At 50.2% G+C, this 23,115-nt stretch overlaps 7 protein-coding genes across 7 annotated transcripts; 4 read left to right on the top strand and 3 right to left on the bottom strand.

Moving 5' to 3' along the window:
• Positions 1-253: 253 nt before the first annotated feature.
• Positions 254-1,201, bottom strand: N0V96_009334 (uncharacterized protein; the record flags this gene model as incomplete). Its single annotated transcript, XM_065758614.1, has 3 exons — positions 254-548; positions 655-708; positions 888-1,201. 3 exons carry the CDS (start codon positions 1,199-1,201, stop codon positions 254-256), a joined length of 663 nt encoding a protein of 220 aa, XP_065612679.1.
• A 957-nt stretch (positions 1,202-2,158) lies between these two features.
• Positions 2,159-2,538, bottom strand: N0V96_009335 (uncharacterized protein; the record flags this gene model as incomplete). The annotated part of the gene is made up of 2 exons (XM_065758615.1): positions 2,159-2,342; positions 2,444-2,538. The coding sequence occupies 2 exons, from the start codon at positions 2,536-2,538 to the stop codon at positions 2,159-2,161; spliced, it is 279 nt and encodes a 92-aa protein (XP_065612680.1).
• Positions 2,539-4,310: 1,772 nt separating this feature from the next.
• N0V96_009336 (uncharacterized protein) lies at positions 4,311-5,595 on the top strand (the record flags this gene model as incomplete). Its single annotated transcript, XM_065758616.1, has 3 exons — positions 4,311-4,318; positions 4,571-4,937; positions 4,996-5,595. 3 exons carry the CDS (start codon positions 4,311-4,313, stop codon positions 5,593-5,595), a joined length of 975 nt encoding a protein of 324 aa, XP_065612681.1.
• A 4,319-nt stretch (positions 5,596-9,914) lies between these two features.
• N0V96_009337 (uncharacterized protein) lies at positions 9,915-10,991 on the bottom strand (the record flags this gene model as incomplete). The annotated part of the gene is made up of 2 exons (XM_053195968.2): positions 9,915-10,625; positions 10,986-10,991. 2 exons carry the CDS (start codon positions 10,989-10,991, stop codon positions 9,915-9,917), a joined length of 717 nt encoding a protein of 238 aa, XP_053046701.2.
• Positions 10,992-13,101: 2,110 nt separating this feature from the next.
• Positions 13,102-15,522, top strand: N0V96_009338 (uncharacterized protein; the record flags this gene model as incomplete). The annotated part of the gene is made up of 1 exon (XM_065758617.1): positions 13,102-15,522. The coding sequence occupies one exon, from the start codon at positions 13,102-13,104 to the stop codon at positions 15,520-15,522; it is 2,421 nt and encodes an 806-aa protein (XP_065612682.1).
• A 2,851-nt stretch (positions 15,523-18,373) lies between these two features.
• Positions 18,374-18,787, top strand: N0V96_009339 (uncharacterized protein; the record flags this gene model as incomplete). The annotated part of the gene is made up of 1 exon (XM_053195970.2): positions 18,374-18,787. The coding sequence occupies one exon, from the start codon at positions 18,374-18,376 to the stop codon at positions 18,785-18,787; it is 414 nt and encodes a 137-aa protein (XP_053046703.2).
• A 1,765-nt stretch (positions 18,788-20,552) lies between these two features.
• Positions 20,553-23,047, top strand: N0V96_009340 (uncharacterized protein; the record flags this gene model as incomplete). The annotated part of the gene is made up of 4 exons (XM_053195971.1): positions 20,553-20,857; positions 20,921-21,227; positions 21,291-21,823; positions 21,871-23,047. 4 exons carry the CDS (start codon positions 20,553-20,555, stop codon positions 23,045-23,047), a joined length of 2,322 nt encoding a protein of 773 aa, XP_053046704.1.
• Positions 23,048-23,115: the final 68 nt, after the last annotated feature.

A 23,115-nucleotide genomic window follows, 5' to 3' on the forward strand; every position in this document is an offset into this window, starting at 1 on the left:
GCGAAGTGCAACTAAGCGGGATTGTGAGAGAGATCTTTTCGGAGCTTGTGTGTTTGAATACTAGGAACCATGACAGATGTGAAGGTCAGGGAGGAAGTCTGACTCCATAGAGAGTGCGTAGCATTGGATTGCTATTGGAAACAGTTCTCGGACCTCGAGTCTAAGCGAGCCGATGGGGTATTATCATCGACAAATACTCGATAAGGAGTCTTCGGCTTATTACATGTTCGCCTTTGAAATATTAACGAAATTTTCAAGCCTTTGTTTTATGTTCATCGGCTGGCTTTTTGTCCTCCTTTCCACGGGCCTCCTCCTTCAACTTGGCATCGTCAGGCCTGCTCAATTCTACTTGTGGCATCAAGAAGAACGCCACAAAGAATGCGACGGCCGCAAGTCCCGCCATAACCAGGAAGATGATGCGGAACGCCCTCCTGTAGCCAGGCAAGATTGCAGCCCTCAGTCTTTGTGCCTCGACTTGAGGTAGGCTGGACAGCACTTGCTGTGGATTTGCGAGAAGCTTCCGAGACTCGTCATCTTCCAGGCCAAGGCTAGCTATATTACTTGCTAGGATGTTATTACTGTCAAGCACATTGAAGTCAGTTATGCTGAAGAATATCGTGGGTCTTGTGGAGTCGGAAGTATGTGTAGACTTACATGATGGTCCCGGAGATGGCAAGTCCAATAGTGCTTCCGAAATTACGTATGAAGCTATGCGTTGTCAGTCAGATATTTCCGCATGAGACGATATGAAGATGACTTACTTCCTGAATGAGGTAACCACAGCCATGTCTCTTCTACTTACACCGGCCTGGATCGCGATCAGTGCCCTGAGGTGTGTTAGTTAGCTCGACTCGGTAATTCGACACGGGCTTCTCTGCATCACTCACGGCTGTAATGTATTGCCAACACCGGCACCAACGAGTAGCGAGTATCCAACTTGCTTCCCCACGCTTGAGAACTCGTCGAGCGTTGACATCAAACCGATGCCTACGGCCCACATCACCCAACCTAGCAGGATACATTCGCGGTAGCGCCCAACTTTGTGTACCACGAGGCCTGCCAGAGTGCTGAAAAGCGTCTGCGTCAAAGTGACTGGAAGAAGCATGGCGCCGGATTTTGTTGCTGAGTACCCGTAGGCTAGTTGATAGAAGGCGGGGATGTAGTACACCTGCACGACAAAGTTCCATCCGTTGATTGCCATAGTGATACATGCGCCATTCACGATCTTTGACTTGAAGATATGTACTAGGGGCCTCAATCAGTCTCAACCTCACGGCAGTCTGTAGATTCAACTCACGTGGCACGAGAGGAAACTTGGCGCCTTTCCATTGCCAAAGGATGAAGCCGACACAGACGAAGAACCCTACAACGAGAGTGGCAATGACGTGCGCTGAGCTCCAAGGATGGTCACCTCCACCCCACGTCAAGCCAAGCATGAGTACGGTTGTTCCAGCTAAAGCAAGAAAGCTTCCAACAAAGTCGACAGCTTTGAGCTTGCTGTGAATTGCATTAGCATTGTCCCAAGTTCAACAGAGGTTGCGTTCGAGTGGAATAGGGACTCACAGCTTCCAGTTGCCTTCCACCTTCCTGAGCGGCATGAAGAAGATGACGCAAAGCGTACATAGAAGAGTGAGTGGCATGTTGAGTCGGAAGATCCATCTCCATGTGTCTTTGGACTGGGAAGCAAGAGCTCCGCCAATGACTGGCCCTATGCCATTTGCAATCGCAACTACAGAACCCTTCAATAAGTGTTAGCAGTTGCATGGAAGAAGGATGGTCTGCGTCGCCCGTAGAAAGCTGGTTTCGTCATCCGATCCCGCGATCACGAACTACGGAGTAAGGCAGCGAAAGACTTACCAAGATGCCCTGATACTTGCCCCTTTCCCTGAGCGGAACCACATCGCTCACGATCATTTGCGCGACGGTCATCAAACCACCACCTCCAATACCTGTCCAGGCTCGGAAGATGATGAGTTGAGTCCCAGTATTTGATACTGAACTGGCGAGAGAGCCGGTGAAGAAGATCGCCAAGCCAATGAGTAGGATTACTTTCCGCGACCAGATATCCGACAGCCGCCCGTAGAGGAGCTGGCCGACAGTAGATGTTCTGGTTGAACCAATTAGTTGCCTTGCTATCGAGACAGCTGATCGCTTATACTTACATGAAATATCCGCTGGCAATCCATGCTGTCTGATTACTGGCATTGAGAGAATTGCCGATGATGTTTAGACTGGCTGCGAGCGTGGTTTGGTCCATGAGAGCAACGAGATCCACGCTGGCGCAAGCCAGGAAGATCTGGACAGTGATGATCAGTCTCAGGAAGCATTCGCATCCATTTGGCCTAAAACCTAACTTACTGTAATGATAGTCCTTGGACGAACATAATTTGTCTGTTCGTTGAACTCATGCTTGGGTTTCTCATCTTCAGAGCTATTCGCCAACTCTGGGCTGGCCCCAGCTGTAGGTTGTCCAACTACTGAACCATCAGGAGCAGCTTCAGTCAGGATGCCGCTTGTCTTTTCGTCTGGAGCAGCCATATCGAGGATAGAGCGCAAGCATCGACTTACTCAAGAGGGAATGAAGGAAATGTGGCTGCGTGCGTCCAGCTCAAAAGATGCGAGCAACCAGACGAGGAAGAAAACCCCCGGCGTCGGCGGTTCGTAGGATCGGAGACCGAACCCCCGGCCATCAGGGTAAATGGCGACATGCCCAAAGTCGCATCAGTGCGTTGTTAAACACGAGAACCCCTGATCTGTGTCTCTATACTCCCGAATGCCAAGTTGTGACTACCGCTTGTTTCCAAGACTATCGTGACGGTAAGTGGTCCGGTGGAAACGAAACCCCTGCGCGGACATCTGACGATCTGACCCCGTCCGACAGGGATGGGCTTGGCAACGAGAACCCTTGTGGATTGGCTGGATGCTCCCGCGAAACATGCTCAACTTGGGGAAACGAGCGCAAACTAACTCCCCCAAAACTTCGCAATTGAGCTCTCGTTATATATTGTCGAAGCGCAGCGGTTTTGGGTCCATTCAGCACGGCACCTTTGAGCCGGATTACGACTTTATTTGATCGTTCCTTGTGGTCTACTGTTCCTCCTCTGAAGGATGATCGGCACGACGTCGTTACGTATACCCTTGCAGGACGCAGGATGTCGCCTGTCTCACAAGGTACCTCAATGACAAACATGCCTGGCGTCAGCTAACGTGAATAACCTTGATGACTCGTGTCGATCGGCTTTCTTTAGTGTGATGTTGACCAATGTTGACAGGGGCATCGCGTTAGCCTAGGCTTTGGAGGTTGTCGACATCCTTCATTATTGGAGATTGGTTGGGAATGTGGGAAGGGAACGAGCAGAAAGAATGCCCGACATCACTGACAGGCCGAGTTTCATGCGTCTTGATTTCATGGTTGCCCTCTAAAAATGTCACAGTAGAGTTACATTGCCAGATGACGGTCCACTGACCGCGGGTATATGCGGCGTGTAAGAGTGGCCGTGTCTGGGAGGATGATCAAGTGATGCTGTCGAATCATAGCTTGAGCGGTATAGCTGAGTTATTTCCCTCGCCCCCAGACACCTCAGACGATAGGTAAGGTGGTTTGAGAGCAATAGAGACTATAAAGTAGCACTCGCAGTCTCTGATAATGAGACCATCTGATAATCAGTGCCGTTCGATATCACCCTCCTTTGTTTCATAGTTCTTTCCCAAGTCATCTCAAGGAACACTGGAAGTAATGGCCCAACCCAATCACCTAAATGTCTATACAGGGCCAGATTCCGTCAGGAACTACTTCGATCCTGACGTTGCCCCGCCGCTGCCACTAGTCGAAGTACCCGAAGCCTTGAACCCCTATCGTCAATATGGCGTCCGGATTTATGCTAAGATGATGTCGATGCATCCTGCAAATAACGTCAAGGCCATGCCAGCCCTTAATCTGCTCCAAAATGGGGTTGTTCCGGGAAAGACAGAGACTATCGTTGAGTACAGTTCCGGCTCGACGGTTATCTCTATGTCATTGGCTTCCAGAGTCTACTACGGCGTCCCAGATGTTCGAGCCTTTCTCAGCAACAAGACAAGTCAGGCGAAGTTAAGACTGATGCAGTTCTTCGGTCTGGACATGTAAGATATCTTTCCTTTATCGTCAAGTATTCGTTGATCCTCGAACGGGATAGCTGACCTTTTACTCGTCAGCACCTTGTTTGGAGGCCCTTCTCAACCTGAGCCTCTAGACCCACGAGGAGGCATTTGTGCCGCAAGAAACATGGGCAGCGATAAGGGCACTGCGCTCAACCCAAACCAATACGAAAATGACGATGTAGGTGTAGTCTAGCGTCTATCAGTCATGAGGAAGCACTAACACATTATCGTAGAATTGGAAGTCCCATGTGCGGTGGACTGGACCCCAGATCTTCAAGCAATTGCCTCAAATTTCTCTCATTTGCGCAGGAATGGGTACTTCGGGTAGGAAAGATGTCAACCCCGTCTTGTCGACAACGTCTAACATACTACTAGGGACTCTCACCGGTCTTGGAACCTACTTCAAGCAAGCTAAACCGTCAGTATACAGACTAGGTGTCTGCACCGCGCCTGGCGACCGTGTTCCTGGTCCCCGTTCCTACGCTCTTCTTCAACCCGTCGAGTTCCCATGGAGATCCGCGGTCGACCACGTTGAGCATGTCGGTTCTCAACACTCCTATTCGCTGTCGCTGGACCTGTGCAGACAAGGCCTCATCGCCGGCCCGTCCTCAGGTTTCAACCTGCAAGGCCTTTATCAGTTTCTTGATCAGCGTATCGCGGCAGGCAATCTGGATGAACTAGCTGACGATTCTGGAGAGATTCACTGCGTCTTTGTTTGCTGCGACTTGCCATACCAGTACATCGATGAGTATTTTGCGAAATTGGGACCTGAGTATTTTCCTGCAATCCACAACGAGGTATGCACATTCACACTCTGCCTAATACATTCGAACGGAAGACTAACATTTCTTTTAGAACCTTACAATGGTTGACCTTCACCGTTATGATGAGGCATGGGAAAAGACTCCAACTGAAGTCTTGATGCAAATTCCGCCTGCGAGTGCTATTCAGACCAACGAAACCCATTTACCGAGCACACCACGCTATGTAGATACAAGTAGTGCTGCACTTATCCCCCGCCTTCCAAACACGATCATTCTCGATCTGAGACAACGCGAAGACTACCAGACGCACCATATCGCAGGTTCCGAAAACATTCCGATCGTCGAGTCTAGTGACTGGAAGCCGTTCTCTGACTCGAAGGTCCTGGAACAACTATGGCTCAAGCTGGAGGCGACATTTGACTCGAACAAAGATGTTGGCAAACAGTTGGAAGAACATCGACAAAAGCCCATCCTAGTCTTGTGCTACGATGGCGACAGCGCCAGAGTAGCAACTAGTGTCCTGCGTGCAAAGGGCTTCGAGGCCGACAGTATTCGAGGAGGCTTCCGTGCTTTGAAAGAGCTTGAGAGAACTACCGAAGCAACATCGGCGGGTCGTTCTAAAGACGTGCCCGTAACCTCGAGCGTTGAAGAATTGGTTGGTCATCGTCAGCCGTATCTCCAGCTAGCATGAGGCGGAGAGGCACAGTAATGATTTACCACATCCTTGATGAGGATACGAAATGATGGTCCGAAATATTTGCATGAACAAACATCAGAGGGTTCACTTGTAACAGGGGCATAACGCTTGAGCATTAGAGTTTTGGTAGAAAAACATCGAATCTATGACCATCCCAGAATGGCCCCGATGTGTCCCGACGACCAGTGAAAGCCGAGATCCTTTCCAAATGCTCTGTATGTGCAATTCGTGAAGCGCTTCCACCATTTGATAATACGTAGTAGCCATCAAGACTACCAGTACGGTCCGCAAGAACCTGTCTAGGCAGCAGCAACAGTGGGCCAATCGTTGTAGTTTTGATTTGGTTCCTCGAACGGCCCGTAATGAACATTGTTGCCTCGATTGTTCTCTGCAAAAGGTATGCCATGTTGGATTCGAAAGATGACATCCTGTCATAATGTCAGAATGAAGCCTGAGATGCACGATGAACAAGACACTTACTGGGTTGTAAATGAAAGGCCTGCCAAAGGTGATCAAATCCAACTTGCCTTCTCCTACCAGACGATCCGCCTCGTCGACTGTATAATCGTAGTTGGCCATAGGCATCGAAGGACTTCCAGGGAACTTAACTAAAGGTCCGAAGTCGATGACCGGATCATAACCCAGCGGTAAAGGGAAGCCATCCGGCCGTGTGGTGTTCCCAAAGAAGTCTCCCGTTCCGGTATTGTGGTTTGCACCCCGCCGAGAAAGATTCATCATGCCAATCCGCCTTTTGACAAGCTCTTTGATGAGATGGGTATAAACATCCTTCATCTCTCCATAAGTCACGACAGAGTCGTTCGTCTGACCTGTCGGACAGATTTTGATACAGACGAACTCGGAACCGAACACTTCGGCCAGAACATCAGACACCTCCAAGATAAATCGGCATCGGTTCTCGACTGAGCCACCATACGCATCGATGCGGGTATTTGCGCGTCTTTTGCTACGTCAGAGTGAAACAGAAATGAAAAACAGTGGTGATGGGCACCCACGAGTTGAGAAACTGTTGAGGAAGATATCCGCTATGTCTATGTCAGTGGTCTCCACCATGTTCAACGAGATATCGTGCCATGACAACGCCGGCGCTTACCCTTGAGCCAAGAGCTCAATACAATCGAAACCAGCCCTCTTAGCGAGGATGGCAGAGCGTCGATACATGTTGACGAAGTCGCGCGGATCGTCGATTTCGGTGATGTTAGGAGTATGACCCTGAACCAGATTAGAATGGGTCAATGTAATTCTCTTGAATGTCATTACTCTCATACCGGTGTGCCAGGGAGATCACGGTACTTGCCCCCCTGAGCTGGGATCTTGGAGGGTGCAACCACCGGATGGTTATTTTCTTGCATTATAGGAATCTGTTCATTTTGGCAGCGACCTAAACAGTCAAATATTAGGAACTTCAAGTCGTTACGTCTCATGCGGGCTCGCTCACCGAGATGCCATGGCTGAAAGTAAATCTTTCCACCCTGGGTATGTACAGCCGCCGTCACTTTCTCCCATGCTTGCGCATGATGGTCGGTGATCATGAGAGGTGCCCACTTCCAATCACAGCCTTGCCAGTCGATGAAAGTGCCTTCTGCAACGATAAGTCCTGCGCCATGTTTCGCTCGTTCTGAGTAGTGCTGAATTTGTTCGTCACCTGGCTTGCAGTCATTCATGCAGCGGTTGCGTGTCATGGAGCCCATAACCACGCGATTAGCTAGGTGGAATTTGTTCCCGACAACAACGGGTTAAAGAAGATTAGACATGGCGGTAAAGCCTGAGATGAGAATATAGGTGTTGGTTGAGGTGAGCTATCAATTGGGCACTGGCTAGGAGTCTATGAAAAACGATGAAACTTGACAAGTACCAGATTGGAAGTTGTGCTTATATCTATGAATCAGCCTGGATCAGGCGGAACTTCGAGGGTAGAGTGCTTTATGCATTTATTTTTACTGACGTGTGAGTTTGTGGAGTGAAAGGCGTCATGTCGGATCGGCGGCAGGGCGCTAGTCAGATGAAGGGCGCAGGTCCGCGGATGATCGGTCAGCTCGAAAGAACGTGCGACTGGGGCATTGGAAGGCTTTGAGAAAATGAGAATTGATGTTATTCTCTCAGATCAGCGCAAATAAAGTCCTCAAGTCGGAAGGGAAACGGGTCGCCTCTACAAGGGCTAATTAACATCCATGGTTCTAGATACTGATGGATCTGCAATAAAAGTCTTCTCCATGCTGCATTGATTGTGGCACGTCATGTCGCGCGCAATGGCCTGTTAAACAGAATGCTACCTAGAATTGGATAATTCGGACAAATTGAGTAGTAGAATCTACTTAGTTGAATACGTCTACAACGTATCTGCTATTCGAAGCCACGCCAAAGGGCTTCTGGACATTATCTGCTGCATCTGTCTCTTTCCCTGTATCATCTTCATCCTTGAACAGGGCGGGGGCGAGGACATCGAACACGGAATCCGAAATCTTCTTCCCACCGCATACATAGACATTTGCCCCTGCTTCCCACAGAGCGCACACTTCCTTTAGATGGTTCCGAAGCTGATCAGTGACATGCTTGCATGACGTATCTCTGTCGCGGCTGAAGGCCCGGAAGACCTTGGCAACATTCTCAGCCTCGAAGCCATCAAGTTCATCTCGATACATGTCATCGAGAAGTTGACCATGGCAGCCGAGAAACAGCAGCGCCGGGGCCAAAATGGCACCGGAACGTAGTGAGATTGCGCGGTCTTGTATGAAGCCTCTGAAAGGTGCTAGACCAGCCCCCGCCGCAATCATGATGACTGGCGTCGTCGCTTGGGTCGCGGCGCTTGGAAGGCAGAAGTGAGGTATTGACGGCAAGGGTGAAACAAAGAGCACGCTTCCTGGGCGGAGTGAAGCCAGGTAATTGGAAGCTACACCCTTCTTCTCAACAGTGCTTGTGAGGGTAGCGGAATTGGATTGCCAAGCAGGGGAAGAGGAGAAAGAGTATGTCCGAGGACGCATCCGAGGTAGCATGATCAGGAACTCCGAAAGCGGGAGGTTGAGATCCGGATAAGACTCCAGTACTTCAAGGACACTGAGTCCCCTCTTGCGCGGCTCCGAGCCAAGCAGGCTTTTTGACATGGCCTCTAAGACTCTGCGGGTCTCGTCTGAGACTGCTAGCTCACTCATTACCTGAATGTTTCCAGGAGTTGCCGTACCTGCCAGCTCGACATAGGATGCAAACAAGTCCCACGCTGTCACAGGGGCATTGCTTGGGACCGGGAGTGGGCGTCCAGATTCAGACTTAATCGTGAGGACAACATCGCTGCTCAACCTGAAATACGATAGAGCTCGGCGCACTAGCTGTGCATCATTCACCGGCAAGATGTGGGCGTGGCCACCAGCTTTATAAGTTGTCCCAGGTGGAAGCTCTAGCTCAAGGTGTCTCTTTGATGGGACCCCCTCGGCCGACAAGGCTCGAACCTCCTTGACTGTGGCTGCAACAAAGCCACTGCGCAAAGCAAACCGTGGGGGATCTTCGAGAGTGAGCTTTACATCGACATCCGACTTTTGCGTGGTCACTTTCATGGCAGGATCTCCCAAAAGGATTGGCCACAAGTCGTCTATCAGCCACTTCTCAACTTCGAGCAAGACATCGGTAGCTGCTGTGTCTGCGGCTCCCAATGCGCAAAGCCTCTGTCCTCCAGCTGTCTCCAAGATTGAGTCAAGAGACCTGGGGACTTTGAACAGAGTCGCTGGCCAATCTCTGTGACCTGTGATACATATCGTTAATTTGTGTACAGATGCGAAGACACCACTGCGTGTCTGCAGGGGTGGGCGGTAGCTAAAACGTACCACAACCAAAAACGGCATATTTCAACTGCCGCAAGTCTCCGGGCTTTAGGCTTTGAACCCAGGGCACAAACTTAGCTGCGTTGCGAGATGGTAACCCGTTGTAGGAGGCAGAGACAAGTATGACAGGCTGAGTTTTCGGCAGCCGATCGACTGCATCATTCATAGGCAAAACTGTTGGGCTGTGACCCTTTGCCCCAGCATCGACGGCAATTTTCTGAGCCACTGCCTCGCAGGTGCCTGTATCTGAACCAAACAGAATGGTTATTGGGCCGAGCAACGAAGGTTTGATCCTCATAGGATCGACAATGGGCTTCGGAATGGGCTCCGGAATCGTTTTCAGACTTTTCAGGAAGTCCGTCGGGCGTTTGCCATTTCTTAAGCTAACATGAACTTTGAAGTTGGCGGGTTTGATGGTGAGAAGATGATTGACCTTGAGTTTGTAGTTGGGGTCGCCTTTAGAAAGGTCGAAGTTGCGCAAAATCATTGATATGACCTACAACAGACGTGAGCCACCAGGAACGTCAGGAAATAGGTCCATATCTGAAGAATTGAGCTACTCACGAGTTGGGCCTCCTGCCAAGCGAATGCTCGACCAATGCAACTACGCATACCGTTGCCGAAAGGTTTCCAGGCATTCTGAGGTATGCCATGCAGGTTTCTCATCCTATCAGGCTTGAAGTCTTCCGCATCGGAACCCCAAACTTTGGGATCACGGTGGAGTGTGTGCAGGAGAATACACAAAGCCTCACCTGGCTTAACCAGATACTTGCCGCCGATGATCTCGTCCTTGAATGGGGTAACATAGTATCCAGGCGCTGTTGGCATAAGACGCAATGTCTCTCGGAAGACGGAGTCCAGGAAGGGGAGTTGCTGTAGATGGTCCACGTTGATTGGGCCATGGCCCACAACCCTATCCACCTCCTCCCGTGCCCTATTCAACTCTTGGGGATGCTCTACTAAGTAGTAGATGGCGAAAGACAGAAGACCTGAAGTAGTCTCGTGACCGGCGACCAGGAAAGTGATGATGTTGTGCACGATTGCCTCTTCGCTCAGTGAGTCACCAGTCTCCGGGTCTTTGCCGTTGAGCATAGCATCGAGGAGGTCATTGGGCATCTTTTTGCCATTGGCTTGACGCCTCTGAGCAATGATCTCGCGACAAGTAGCCTGCATCTGCTCGATATTGTTCCGAAACTTGGACATTGCTCTGGGCCGAAATAGACTGAAAACGTCAGGAAGAACAGCTTGTAGATCCGCTTCAGCGAGTACTTCCACCATGCTCTCCACGAATGGATGAGCTTTCTTGTCGAGATAAAAGCTATTGAAGCGATAGTCCATGGCGCAAAGCGAAATGGTGTCTAGCGTCAGTCGGGTAAAGTCATCAGCAACCTCAATTGGCGCAGAATGACAATGTCGGGCCCTATTGCTTGTTAGCCAGACGGTCACTAGATATCCGGTTGCCTCTTTAAGGACTCCTCACCATTTGAGACATAATTGCTCAGAAAGATCGGACATATCGTCAAACATACTGCGGATTTTCAATGGTCCAAATACCGGCATGAGGATGCGGTGTGCGACACCCCAGGCATGATTATTGTGCTGCGCTGTGAAGAGTCCATCGCCGGCTGCTGCTCGCATTGTCTCAACGCCGCTCGTGACGATCTTGCAAAATCGATTCTCGTCGCTGACTTCATTTACAAGCTCACGACTTGAGACAGTTATCTCTCTCGTGCCGGCGAAGGTAAGAGAGAAAATAGGGCCTGGAAAATCAGCACAAGGAACCTACACACGTGTGTTGTTTAAAAAAAAACAGGAAAGTCCAGAAATTTACCGTATCTGCTAACAAGCCCAATAAGGGAGTCCAGAGGGCTGACGAGATCGATGTCCAAGATGTTGCCAAGGATAGGCAATGCTAAGGCCTGATCAATACTGTGCCCCTTGATTCAGATGGAAGGAATGTTTTTTGCAGACAACGTACGTTTTGGCCCAGGAATAGGGACTTCAATGCCAAGGGAAAGCTTGGTTGACTCGTCATCGATACCTACGTCCATGGCTGAGACTTGGAAGGATCTTGATCACAGAGCTTATGATCTGTGATAGTATCGCTCTGGGGATATCAAGGTATAGGGAAGACTGGACAAATGTACAACTTGAGATAATTCAGAAACCCAAGGTTTCTAGACCGTGATTTGAGAAGAATGCCAAGAATAATGCAGAGACTTTGCACAAAGACTTCAATGACAGCTTCTTGAGGGGATGAGCAGGCTGCCTTCGAAGGCTCTATTCCGACGGAAGTGCCAATTATCGGTCTCGCTAGATGCGAATGCTGCATTGCGCGGAATCTGTCTCATGATTGAGGCAAAATAAAGTTTTCGATGAAGGAGCAGATAGAAGCAGACCGTCTCAGCTTCGGCACCTGCAACCGTTGATGGTTTCTTCAGACCCACGAGGGATTTTTGCCGAGGGCGTTACCTCCAAACTTTCCGGCGTCGAAAGGTACATGCGATCCCGATAGGACTACTTACTTACAGTACTCTATGCGGAAGGATGCTATCAGAAGGTTTGTATTCTTGAATAGGACTTTGAGCTGTGGCCGGAAATTTCGACAAGTCAAGCCGGAGGCGCAGACGTTGGCGAGAGAACATATGTCAGAGCTCCTACAACCTCCGGCTCCACTGACGGTCATACGCGAGATTATGTTATTGTGACGAGACTACTAAAGTCAAGGTGATGTATCTTTGAAGATGCCCTTCTCGTGTGAAAAGTATTTCTTCCTTTTAGTAGAATGACTGTTTACAACGAGGAGGCCTCCTGATACACAAAGGAAGACTTGCAAGGACCACCGCATGGAGAACTGCTGTCGAAGCTCCAAAGACGTTGGAGATTAATACCGCATTGCATACATGCACAAATGCCCTGCCTTTTACCCCAGACAGGAAAGCCGACAAGGAGTCGACCGGCGAATGGAGACCATGCTAAAGTCAGAAAAGCTTACTGCTCCCCATAAATAAGTAGTGTCAAGCGCCCGTCCCCCAAACCCCCAATTGACTAGACCGCCAAGACAAATCCCTCATACATAACTCGCCCAGATGCCTCGGTTGTACTTGTGCGAAGTCTCAAGAGCTCGCGATACCTTCTCTCGAACAATTATGCTTAGGATGGTCATTTAGGAGCAACCGCACTATGCCAAACAAGTATCGACTTGCGGGCGCACTTCGTAGGTAGGATGCGGCACCGCACTATCTTCACAAATGTGTCAGAAATCGCTCAGGCGACATCCACAATCAGAGCGACAGAGTCACAGAGGAAAAAGAGGTCATTATTGGGAAGAGAAACCAAGAAGGTTGAGGATATGCCGCATAGGAATTGAAGACCCAGGTGACCAACTTCGTGTCCGATGAGGATGGATCCTGTACCCATTCGCTCGCTCCTGCGAGCACCGAGTATCGTGGAGCAGTGCCGTGTTCCACTGCCTCGACTGTATCTACAGTGGGCGTCCGGCAGACGGACTCACGATAATTAGAAAAGGCTGTCTGTGTCCCCGAAGGCAGTATTCTACCGACACTTGGGTCGCTTGCCTCGTCCAAACCTATCCTGTCTTTCGACACATACTTACCTTATCCACTGTCTACATTCTTCAGCGGGCGAGCAGAAAACTTCTGGACAAGAGATGGGTGATATCAAAAGTGTTGTTGTCTCGATCTCAGCTGTTTCTGAGATCTCGGAACGCAAGCGTACTTTCTCAAGTTTCTCGACTAGTACCACATCATCTCTCGCCGCCCCCAAGACACGCCGACCTCCCCGTGTGACAAGCACCGAAAAGGTCCGTGAGCTAGTACGATTAGCAATTACAAGACTCCGAGTCCTGTTGAACGAGCAAAAAGGCACGCGCAGGCCGATCTCCCAGAAGGGCCTGTTCTCCTACAACTACGTCGAGCCCCTTTTCAATTGGTGGGGCGCAAACTATCGTGTTCTCACCACACAATGTCTCGGCCGAGTCGAAGCCTCTGACGCACTGGGTTCCGTGACAAAGCTTGTCAACGGAGCTTCTCACAACTATGCTGGCTTCTACAAGGCTACTTCTCAGGCTGAGGAGCTGCAGCGGCTGTGTTTGGAAGCACTGCCGGTGTCCGACACCCAGGCTGTTCCCCATCTCCGAGACGAAACGCATCATGCAATTGCAGACTTCTTTGGAGCGGACTTTTGCTTCACCACTAGCACTGGGTATGGATCTAATTACATCGCGCTGCCGGCATTGATCGATTGCTCCACTGTGGTCATCATGGATGAGAACTGCCACAACTCCATGTTCACCGGCGTGTTCCTGGCCTCCTCGCCAAACTTACGAAAGTTCAAACACAACAACATGGTGCACCTTGTACTTTTACTCAGCGGGTGTATTGATGAGTCTGTCAATGTCATAGTGGCCATCGAAGGTCTTTACAGGTTTGTGAAAACCATCTTGTATCTCTCGTGGGTCGAGCGTTTATCAGTGACTGACTTGGGACGACGCAGCATGGAAGCCGATATACCCCCCCTAGATCTCCTGCATCGTTTGAAGAAGGACTACGACTTCACTCTTTATTGTGACGAGGCGCACTCCTTCCTTTCTCTTGGGAAGACGGGTCGCGGATGCCTTGAATACTGGAACGACCACCACCCAGAGAGCCCCTTACCCTGGGATCTGATTGACATCCGCACTGGTACACTTTCCAAAGCTATCGGTGGTATTGGAGGTATCATCGTCGGGAAGGCTGTCTTTCAGGACATCATCCGTGAGCGCATCGAAGGCCTCAACGAACAGGACAATGTCTCCTTGCCAAGCTCGACAATGGTCCAGACGTTATGGGTCCTGGGCCAGCCACTTCGAATCGGCCGTAGCCTCCAACGGCTTGCTGAAATTGCCCGATTCTGTCGCGAGGAATTGGAACGCTTCGATATATTCGTTTATGGTGACGTCGGTACACCGGTTCTGCCTGTCTACACCGGCAGGCCTAGCCTTTCTGCGAAGCTCTCTTACGCCCTGAGATGCGCCGGACTACTTGCGACACCAGTTTGCACTCCAGCAGTGCCGTTTTGGGAGAGCAGAGTTCGAATCAACCTTTCGGCAGACTTCACAGACGAGGAGGTGAACGGACTTCTTCATGCTGTTATCCACGCTGCAGCAAGCGTGGGTATGGGGAGGATGAGAAGGATATCTCGTTCTTTCTTCAAGACCAATGTAGAAGTATTCGATGCGGAGGAAGACTGCAACGAGGCATCGAAGGTCTTTGACTGGGTACGCAGCTTGATCACGATGGACGCTGCTATGGGCCCGCACAGCGACCAGAGGCAGCTTTTTGATGGCACTTGCGGTCCTCGAATCCTCGACATAGGTCATGGATCTCGTGCTCAGTATGGCATTGGAGCAGGCGGTGCCAGATGGATCTGTGGCACGTTTCCTCCGCATCTTGTGGTTGAAGACCTCATTGCTCGTGCAACAGGTATGGAGGCCGCCTTGACCTATGCGGACGCCTCTATAGGGCTAGCTTCCACTATTGCAGCGCTTTCACGCCCTCTGGTAGGACACAAGAAGCATTTCATGCTGTTTGAACGAGGCGCGTCCCAATTTGTTCGCGATGGTCTTGCGATGGCATCAAAGAAGGAGGCCCCCACTTTACTGGGATATGTCGACCTCTTTCAGCTTGTACAACAGGTCAGAAAGCTCTATCGAAGAAACAGAAAGTTGTGTCTTACGGTATACGTGCGCGTCGGAGAGGATTCGGCACACCACCTGCTTTCATCTATTCTCGAAGAGATTGCTGCCATCACAGGTCCGGAGTCCGTCATGACCATCCTCCTCCATTGCACTTCTCAATACTTGAACCCAAGGCAACTCATCTCTTTCCCCTCGCGGATGAATATTCACGTCTTGGTTTGCGGATCTTTCAACCGCATTTTTGGTCTGCCCGCAGGATTTCTCACCGGACCACAGAGCTTGATTCGAGAGCTCCGATACACAAGCAGGGGCTACATGTTCACTACATCACCGCCACCCTTCATCATGGACATGTTACGAGGTGCCCTAGAGTGGAATCTTACATCTGATTAACGGCTCTAAAAGGGGCTTAGAACGTATACTCGTGCAGGACGCTGTAAGGGAGGAGACTGGAATGACATCACTATGCTCTTCAGCCTCCTCTTGATGTGAAGAATATGGCTCTGTCTCTTGTCATCTATTGAATTAAGTCCACAATCAATCCAACTACAAATTCACTCTCCACTGCCAAGTTGAGTTGTTTCGGGAAAACACCTTGCCTTTTGATATTAGTCCGTGGTCCATCCCAATGGGTTCGCCAATGCGCTGAGAGGCAAAAGGTCATTATTGCTGCCCAAGATAAATTTTGACTCCGAAGCGTAGAGGCTCAAAACTCCACAGAGTTTGAGTCAGGCAAGCATGAGAAGCTCAGGGGAAGACACAAATATAGACATGATAGCCAACGAATTGAGCCAAACTATCGCTCAAGCCACACGCAGCTTTGTCTAATACGGCAATCGCCACATGGAAGCTACATCTAGCCAAGCTCAATCGCCCAGTGCATTCCAGTGTGTGGAATCAGACTAGTTCTTCTGAAAGGCTGTCGAAGTTTCAGATACTCGTCATCAAGAAACCGGAGATCGATGTTCCGCAGAGATTCTTGTCAAATCAAATCTACCTTTATCGATTTCTCAGCGTGAGGAGGTGAAGTCATTTCCGATATGAAATATTCATAACCTGGCAAGCTTCGAAAGGGGTGTGTTCAGACAAGTATGATCGTTTGGCAAGATAAGTTTGCTGCGTGCATACAATAGTGGCAAGCACTTCGTCGATCAGCTGTGGTAGACCGCTGCAGCTTCCGAGAAAAAGAAAATTAAAAGAAAAAGAAAAGGAGGCTTAGCAAAGATTATTTGGAGAAGCGTTGTTGAGAAATTCATACATTTGACACCCAATCTTGAGCTGCTACGAGAATTCATCAAACCGAAAATGAATGTTCAGCTGCAATCCCCAGCTGTGACGATTGGCGACTGTTACACAATATTTCTTGGTCCGGGCAAATAATGACTCTCGGCCGACACTCTAGCCGGGCATGTTGCGTTGACAAATCCACGATCCTTGATCCTAGGTGCAAGAAAGCTTAATTGACACCAAGCGGGCGTGGTCCAAGTGGTGGGGTTACGGGCGGGGACTACGGGGATTTCATGGACTCAAACGAGGAGCTAAGAAGTGTTTAAAAGGATTGGAGCACTGGCATTGGACGAGGCTAATTGATTGACAAGGGGCAAACAACCCAGACTCGTTCATGGCATCGGCGACGCGTACGTGGAAGCTTGAACTCTGCCTTGCTTTACGGGAGTCAAATGACAGCAAAGCATGAGACGCATATCTGGCAGAACTCTGAGCTCGATCTGGCAGGTCGACCATTTTCCCTGGATTAATCTGAGGGTGATGGCTGCGGAGCGGAAAATAGGCACAGTTCTAAGTGTTATGAGCTATGGAGAAAATCGAGCGAGCCTGCCTAAACAGCGTACCAGGCAAGGGAAATCTCGGACTCGTGAACCGACAGCGAATAGCGTGTGGTTCCGAGCTTTGTTACGAAATAAGCATACAATTAGAGCACACTCGGCAGCACCTCAGTGCTACCCGCCGACAGGGCAGATCAAACGCCGAAGTCATCGTGCAGCAAAGCGTGGTCGGCAATCGGTTGGGGGATCGTCCATTGGGTTCCAAGGCGGGATCGCACTTCGATGATCGACGGCTTCCCGTCTCTACCACCCCGTCGGGATCGTCGGTAGGCCATAACTCGCTATCGTTAACTATCCGCGGAAAGTTACGATCGAACCGGAGACCGCGTGGGATGCCCGCCTGCCAACATGTCACGCATCGACCTCTTCCAGACCGCTGACGATCACCCGTTAAGCTCTGGGCTATGCAACTTTTATCGGCCAGAGGGACCCTGTGAAGAATAGCGTGGTGTTTCTAGAAATGTCGGCCATTTGCCGCGTACGACTACTGGGGGCTCCGAGCGAAGGAGGTAAACGTTTCGCCCACTAGGCCGAAGTTTCCGCCTCGTTTACTCTAACCCCATCTTGTCTTCCCCTCTTCCCCCTAGAGAACGTGTGCTGCGCGCAGCCCGTTGGTATGTGCCAGCCCTACCTGCCAAGCCTTATCCAGTTTCGTTTCCATCTGTCGGCGGGAGTCATGCACGGTCGTCGACCGGCATCCTGCCTGAGTCGCGAGCCTCCACGTTGTAGTCGTCACCCTATAGCTAACTATGTTGGTCTATAATCTGGCTGTGCTCAGAGTAAAAGCTTAACCCCTCTCCCACCGGCTTTCGCTTTCTGGCTAGCCATGAGCAACTCCAAGGGCTTCATCCGAACTTGCTACTGGCAGACTGGCAACTCACGAACGACAACAGTCCGAGCGAGGCGTGATGTTGTATGCACCCGAGCGTCCCGTCGGCCTGCCCAGAGCCCAGCTCCCTCGAGGCATACCGGAGATGGAAACTTTCGTGGTTGCTCTCGTAGCTCGCAACAAGTGGAGAAAACTGGTTACCGCCGGTGGCATGCGGCCGAAAATTGTGATGGTGTCGCCTACCTCACCATGCCGAAGCTTGTCGGCCGGCCAAGGCCACTTGTTGTGCATGATAGCGGCAAACGTACTCTGCCTAGTCAAAAGACTAAACGGGTAGATAATGAATTGTCGGTCTCGGCATCAATGGCTTTAGACTCACAGAACAGAAGAACTACATAAGGATGGAGTATTTCCAAAACCATTGGCAGTTCTTGATCAGCAGCCTCATCGAACAAGCTCATTTCACCCAAGACTGCCTCACCTAGGAACATCTCAATACCTAATTTACTCCTTCTACACTTAGCCTCAAGCATCTTAGCTTATCATAACTTCACATTGAACCTTCACCAAAATGGTTGCCATTAAGAACCTCTTCATTGCCACCCTCGTCTCTAGCGTTATCGCAACGCCACTCTTGAGCGGTCGCAACGTCCCAGACGTTGATGTCGATTCAGTCAGTTCCATCGAGACCCGAGGTGAAGCTGCCAAAAATGTGAACGCTGCTGCCACATACGGCAACGGCGGATCATTCGGGAACGGCGGAGCATACAAGAACGGAAACGGTGGTGGTTTCAATTCTGGCGGTGGCTTCAACTCTGGCAATGGCGGCGGTAACTGCGACTATTCCGAGAAGAACAGACTCGATCAGGAGATTCGCAACAGAGAGCGCATGAAGGACCGTCTCGACGATGAGATTCAGAGACGCCAGAACATGAAGGACCAACTGGACCAGGAGATTCGTCGCAAGCAGAATGGCGGTTGGTAATTGGCGCCGTCGGAGTTTGGACATAACCAGGCATCTTGCTAGGTTACGGCGTTGAGGATTAGGAGTTCAAAGAGCGAACTGGTTTCTATTCATGGAGCGGTGGGTTAAGCATGGTGGTTTGGAGGACATCAAACTGGAGCCAATCCTTACAGGCGGACTAGGACCGCCGGCGTAATATAAATCTTGAAGTAGAATGATTCACAAAATGATACAAACTTCGTAACTGCAGCTCCGAACTTCAATGGTCTCAAGATTCTGCCGATATGAACCAAAAGGCAACTCCTTCCCATTGAGGTCTTGTGAAATATCTGAACTACATGTGACCTGGACTCCAGTCTAGATCTCACGAATGGTTTTTTCATTGAGGGAGGTAATTATGAGTGCTAAGACGAGTGTCTCCAACAGAAATACAGCATCAAGAATAGTGAACAGGGCTGACTGGCACGAGTGGCAGCATAGGTGCTCGCATTGGCCCTCGATAAATCTAGATGAATGGCATTATCATTAGGGCTGGAAACTGCAGTTGGAGAACATTGCATGGCGAGGGAGGGTCATTTACACAATGACCTAGTACAATTACCAGCAGTATCTTGCCTTCATCTCGCTGCCTTGACATCAGAAAGCTCAACTCCGCTGTAAAGCCTACTCCTTGTTTCCACTTCAACCAAAGTCAATTACGGGAGATAGCGAAAAGCTTTCTGACGAAAGCATTTCTCCAACAGAAGTGTTGCTTGCCCTGCTATCAACTGTGACTATTTATTTCTCGGGGCGCTGGAAATGTTGCTATTGATTTGGTGAAATGCCTTTCTCAGCCTCAGGTGTGACAGCCCAAGCTTCCCTGATAGCCAGAAACGATCTCCTTTCTGGGCAGTAGAAACCCCAAACTAAGGGAGAACACAATCCGGCTTTTGTTTGTCGATACATCAGGGCTTGTGCTACAATCCCTTGCAACAAACAAGCACAAGCAAATTCTATACTGCATTTGCTCGTCACTGGGCTCTAGGATAGCCCAGTCAGAGTGTCGACGTCCAGTGCATCCTCATTCAAGAATGTCCCTGCATTCAGCATTGAACACCCCCCATCTCCATGTTGAGATGTAGGAATGTGTATCAGACTTATTACGTATGCCAACTGCTGCAGCCGAGGCTGTTAGTAATACCCCCCGGTCTGTAAGCTTGGACTAGAGTTTAATCAACTCTTTTCCCCAGTTCTACGGTCAAGATAACTCATGTCATCTAAGCTTCAACTATTTTAAAGCAATTGATTGGGGAGTATAGGTCCTGAGAATCTTCTGCTTTTGACGTACTGTCGCGACAAAAGGGGGGTGTCACATCCCTCCTACAGGGGATGGCATGTACCAGAAATTACGTCAATATTGTGCATGAGTCACAATCTATGCCTGCTTGAGGTTGAACTCTCAAAGATAGCCTTTCAGACTGGAAGGGAGGGGCTATCAAAGAGACACCTACCGCATTCACGATGATAATATCAATAACGTGAATACAGTCGGCAAAATTGGAAAGTACTTCGGTCCGCATGCGGAGATAACTTCAACAATACTTTCCTAATATGCAATTTGTAGGGTCCTTCTCTCAGTACCTCAAGTTAGTACTTAACCATCTGACTCCGTCTCCCCAGAATTTTCACCCCTTCAGCCTCCACCAGTGCGTTTCTCAACTCGACCTCTTTCACATTGTTCACTTCCCCGGGCCAGATCGACACTACGCTTTTCACGCTTCTCTTTGCGAGGTCAAGCGCAAATAAAATGTCTTCAGGTGATAGTCGCAACCTTCGAGCTTCCTACGAGTCGTACAAACTCTCAACAAACTGCTTCCTGGGATGGATGGTAGCTCAGTATCGTTCTGCAGTACCTGGAGACGAGAATCCAAGTCTGATTGCTTTTACCGATGACATCGTCAAAGTTGCCAAGGCTCTTCAGGAGTCCAAAACTGTTGTACCTCTCTCCATTATCGGAGCTCTTCACCATGCCATCGAAAAGCGCCGGGAAGTCGGGAACATTTACAAGGCTTCGGGAGCTGAGGATCGTAGCCATGGCTACTTCATCGAGAGGTAGTAAAATGCCCCGCACCAACATGAAATTTGAACCTGGACTGACTATAATGACCACATAAGACTAGAGGAGACCTTAGGTATCCTGAAGCCCCTTGTGGCGGCGTCGAAGAGACTTCCCAACTCCGAGATCCCGGGCATCGACAGCGTGACGCTGAATCAATTTGCTACACTCGCGTTGGAGGAAGAAGAAGACAACGACGACAATGATGTTTCCCCAATTACAGCTACCACCTCGAAACTCCCTGCTGCTCCCCATAGGCGATCAGCCAAGGGCAAGGTCGTTGTTCGTCAGCAACATTGCAAGATTGAAGTTTTCCTCGAAGACGATGACATGTGCCGAGTTTTCGAGGTGTCATTCCTTCTACACGTAAGTCATGGGCCGTTCCTTCCGAGCTGAGACTTCTAGACCCTCACCTAATGAATCTCTCAGCAAGCTGTAATGATGCGCGACCAGCTGATGCAGTTTTGGACCGAGGCCGTTATCGGAACACTTCCGATCCCCGTCGCAGCGTGGCTCACCAGCACGGTGTTCTTGCTCGGGAATCAGCTCATTAGTAATTACTTTCCCCTGACGAGTGAGGAGATGGACAAGTACTGCGTCAACGTCTGGAAGTTTCTTGACGCGCAGCCCGAGATCGACGCCGGGATCGACGGAAAATTCAACTTCCTTCGCTTTTGCGACTTTTACAACGCCATAAAATCATGGAAACGCAACAGAGATCAGCTCGCTTGGGACGGTGACCTGCTCAAGTCTGAACACGACGAGGTGCTCATCCGAAGAGACCCTGACACTCCCCATAATCATTCAACTGCGGATGGCAAACGTGACGAGGAGCATTTGAGAGGAGTTTTGGAAGTTTTGCAAAATTCGCGCGAATATTGGAAAGAGAAACGCCCCGTGAAGCGATTGGAAGTCCACAAGAAAGCCTCCTTAGTACAAGCCGGATCGTCTGAGCCGCTTCTGTTTTACCTCACTGATTTCCATGACTATGTAGACATTCCTCCCCTAGGGAAGAACATTCTGTCTCAATGGACTCACCAGACCACGCTGCCTCGACCAATGCATCTGATTTTGCCCCCTCGGCGGGGCTGGTCCTCGGCCTGGATCTGCTCATAACGACGTTTGACGTCTTCCGCTGGCCGAACGGAGAGTCTAATGAAGATCTAGATGCAAGAAACAGTGCTCTCGAGCTAGCCACTCAAATGAGAACCGCGGTCGACTCCTCGACGGAAGTCGTGAGAGCCTCGCTCGACAACGCGTCCCACGCAGACCTGGTGGAGAAAATGAAGGAGTTCCACGGGGCCCTGGATGACTACGCCACGGAAGACTGTACCCAATTTTACTACCGAGCTCCTTGGACCGCCGGCGGACATATGGGGGAGATGCTGTTCCAGGCCCAGCATATGGGCAGATATCTGGCCGGCTGTTGCACCGGTGGGGGTCTATGTATAGTCCCGGCGACACTTCACCTCTACAACGCCCTCCGGCGCTCCGACTTCAAGCTCGCCGAGATTCCCATCATGGAGGAATTATGCAACCTCTTCAAGGCCAACGTTTTTCAAGGGGACTTGACCGACAGGAACTTTCTCTCCATCTATCGCCGAATCGTGTACGGAGGACCCCTCAACAAAACCAAGTCCGCCATCGAGTGGAAGAGCAACCAGTCCATCATCCCGCCGCTCTCGTCCATCTTTTGCGATCAATACGCCATCAACTACAAGACGGGGCCCATTTTCCTGGCCCGGATCAACGGGCAAAGCGCACCAACAACCAGAGCCCAGGAGGAGAAGATTGTCAAGAAGAGCTCATTGCAGCCGCAGCCGCTCACGACGGTGATGCACCTGGCCAAGGAGACTGTTTTGGCAGAATTCAACGGGCCTGTTCCCGTGGCGCGGATCAACTACTTTGCCATTTTTGACCTGTGTGTCAAGGTCCTCGAGAACTTTGGCAAGATCATCGACGAGAGCGATTTGAAGGATGCAGTGAAGTTTGTTCCGCCCGTTGAGCTTCACGCAATTCGTGGAATGTCCATGGTCGACTCTGTGCTTGACATCATTGTTGAATATTCCAAGACGTACCGCAAGAGAAAGAAGTTGTCTGAACTGAAATGGCTGGTGCTTTCAGGCAAGGCATTTGACGTTGTAGATAGGGACGCAACTCTGTCGCAATTCCTGTGGAAGGTTTGATCAGGGCTTGCTCCTTTGTCCTGGAACTTTGTTGGGGAGCCATACGTTCACAGATACGATGCGGGTAG

This window comes from Colletotrichum fioriniae, assembly GCF_027942845.1.
Source record: "Colletotrichum fioriniae strain IMI 355084 chromosome Unknown scaffold_12, whole genome shotgun sequence".
Lineage (NCBI taxonomy): Eukaryota > Fungi > Ascomycota > Sordariomycetes > Glomerellales > Glomerellaceae > Colletotrichum > Colletotrichum fioriniae.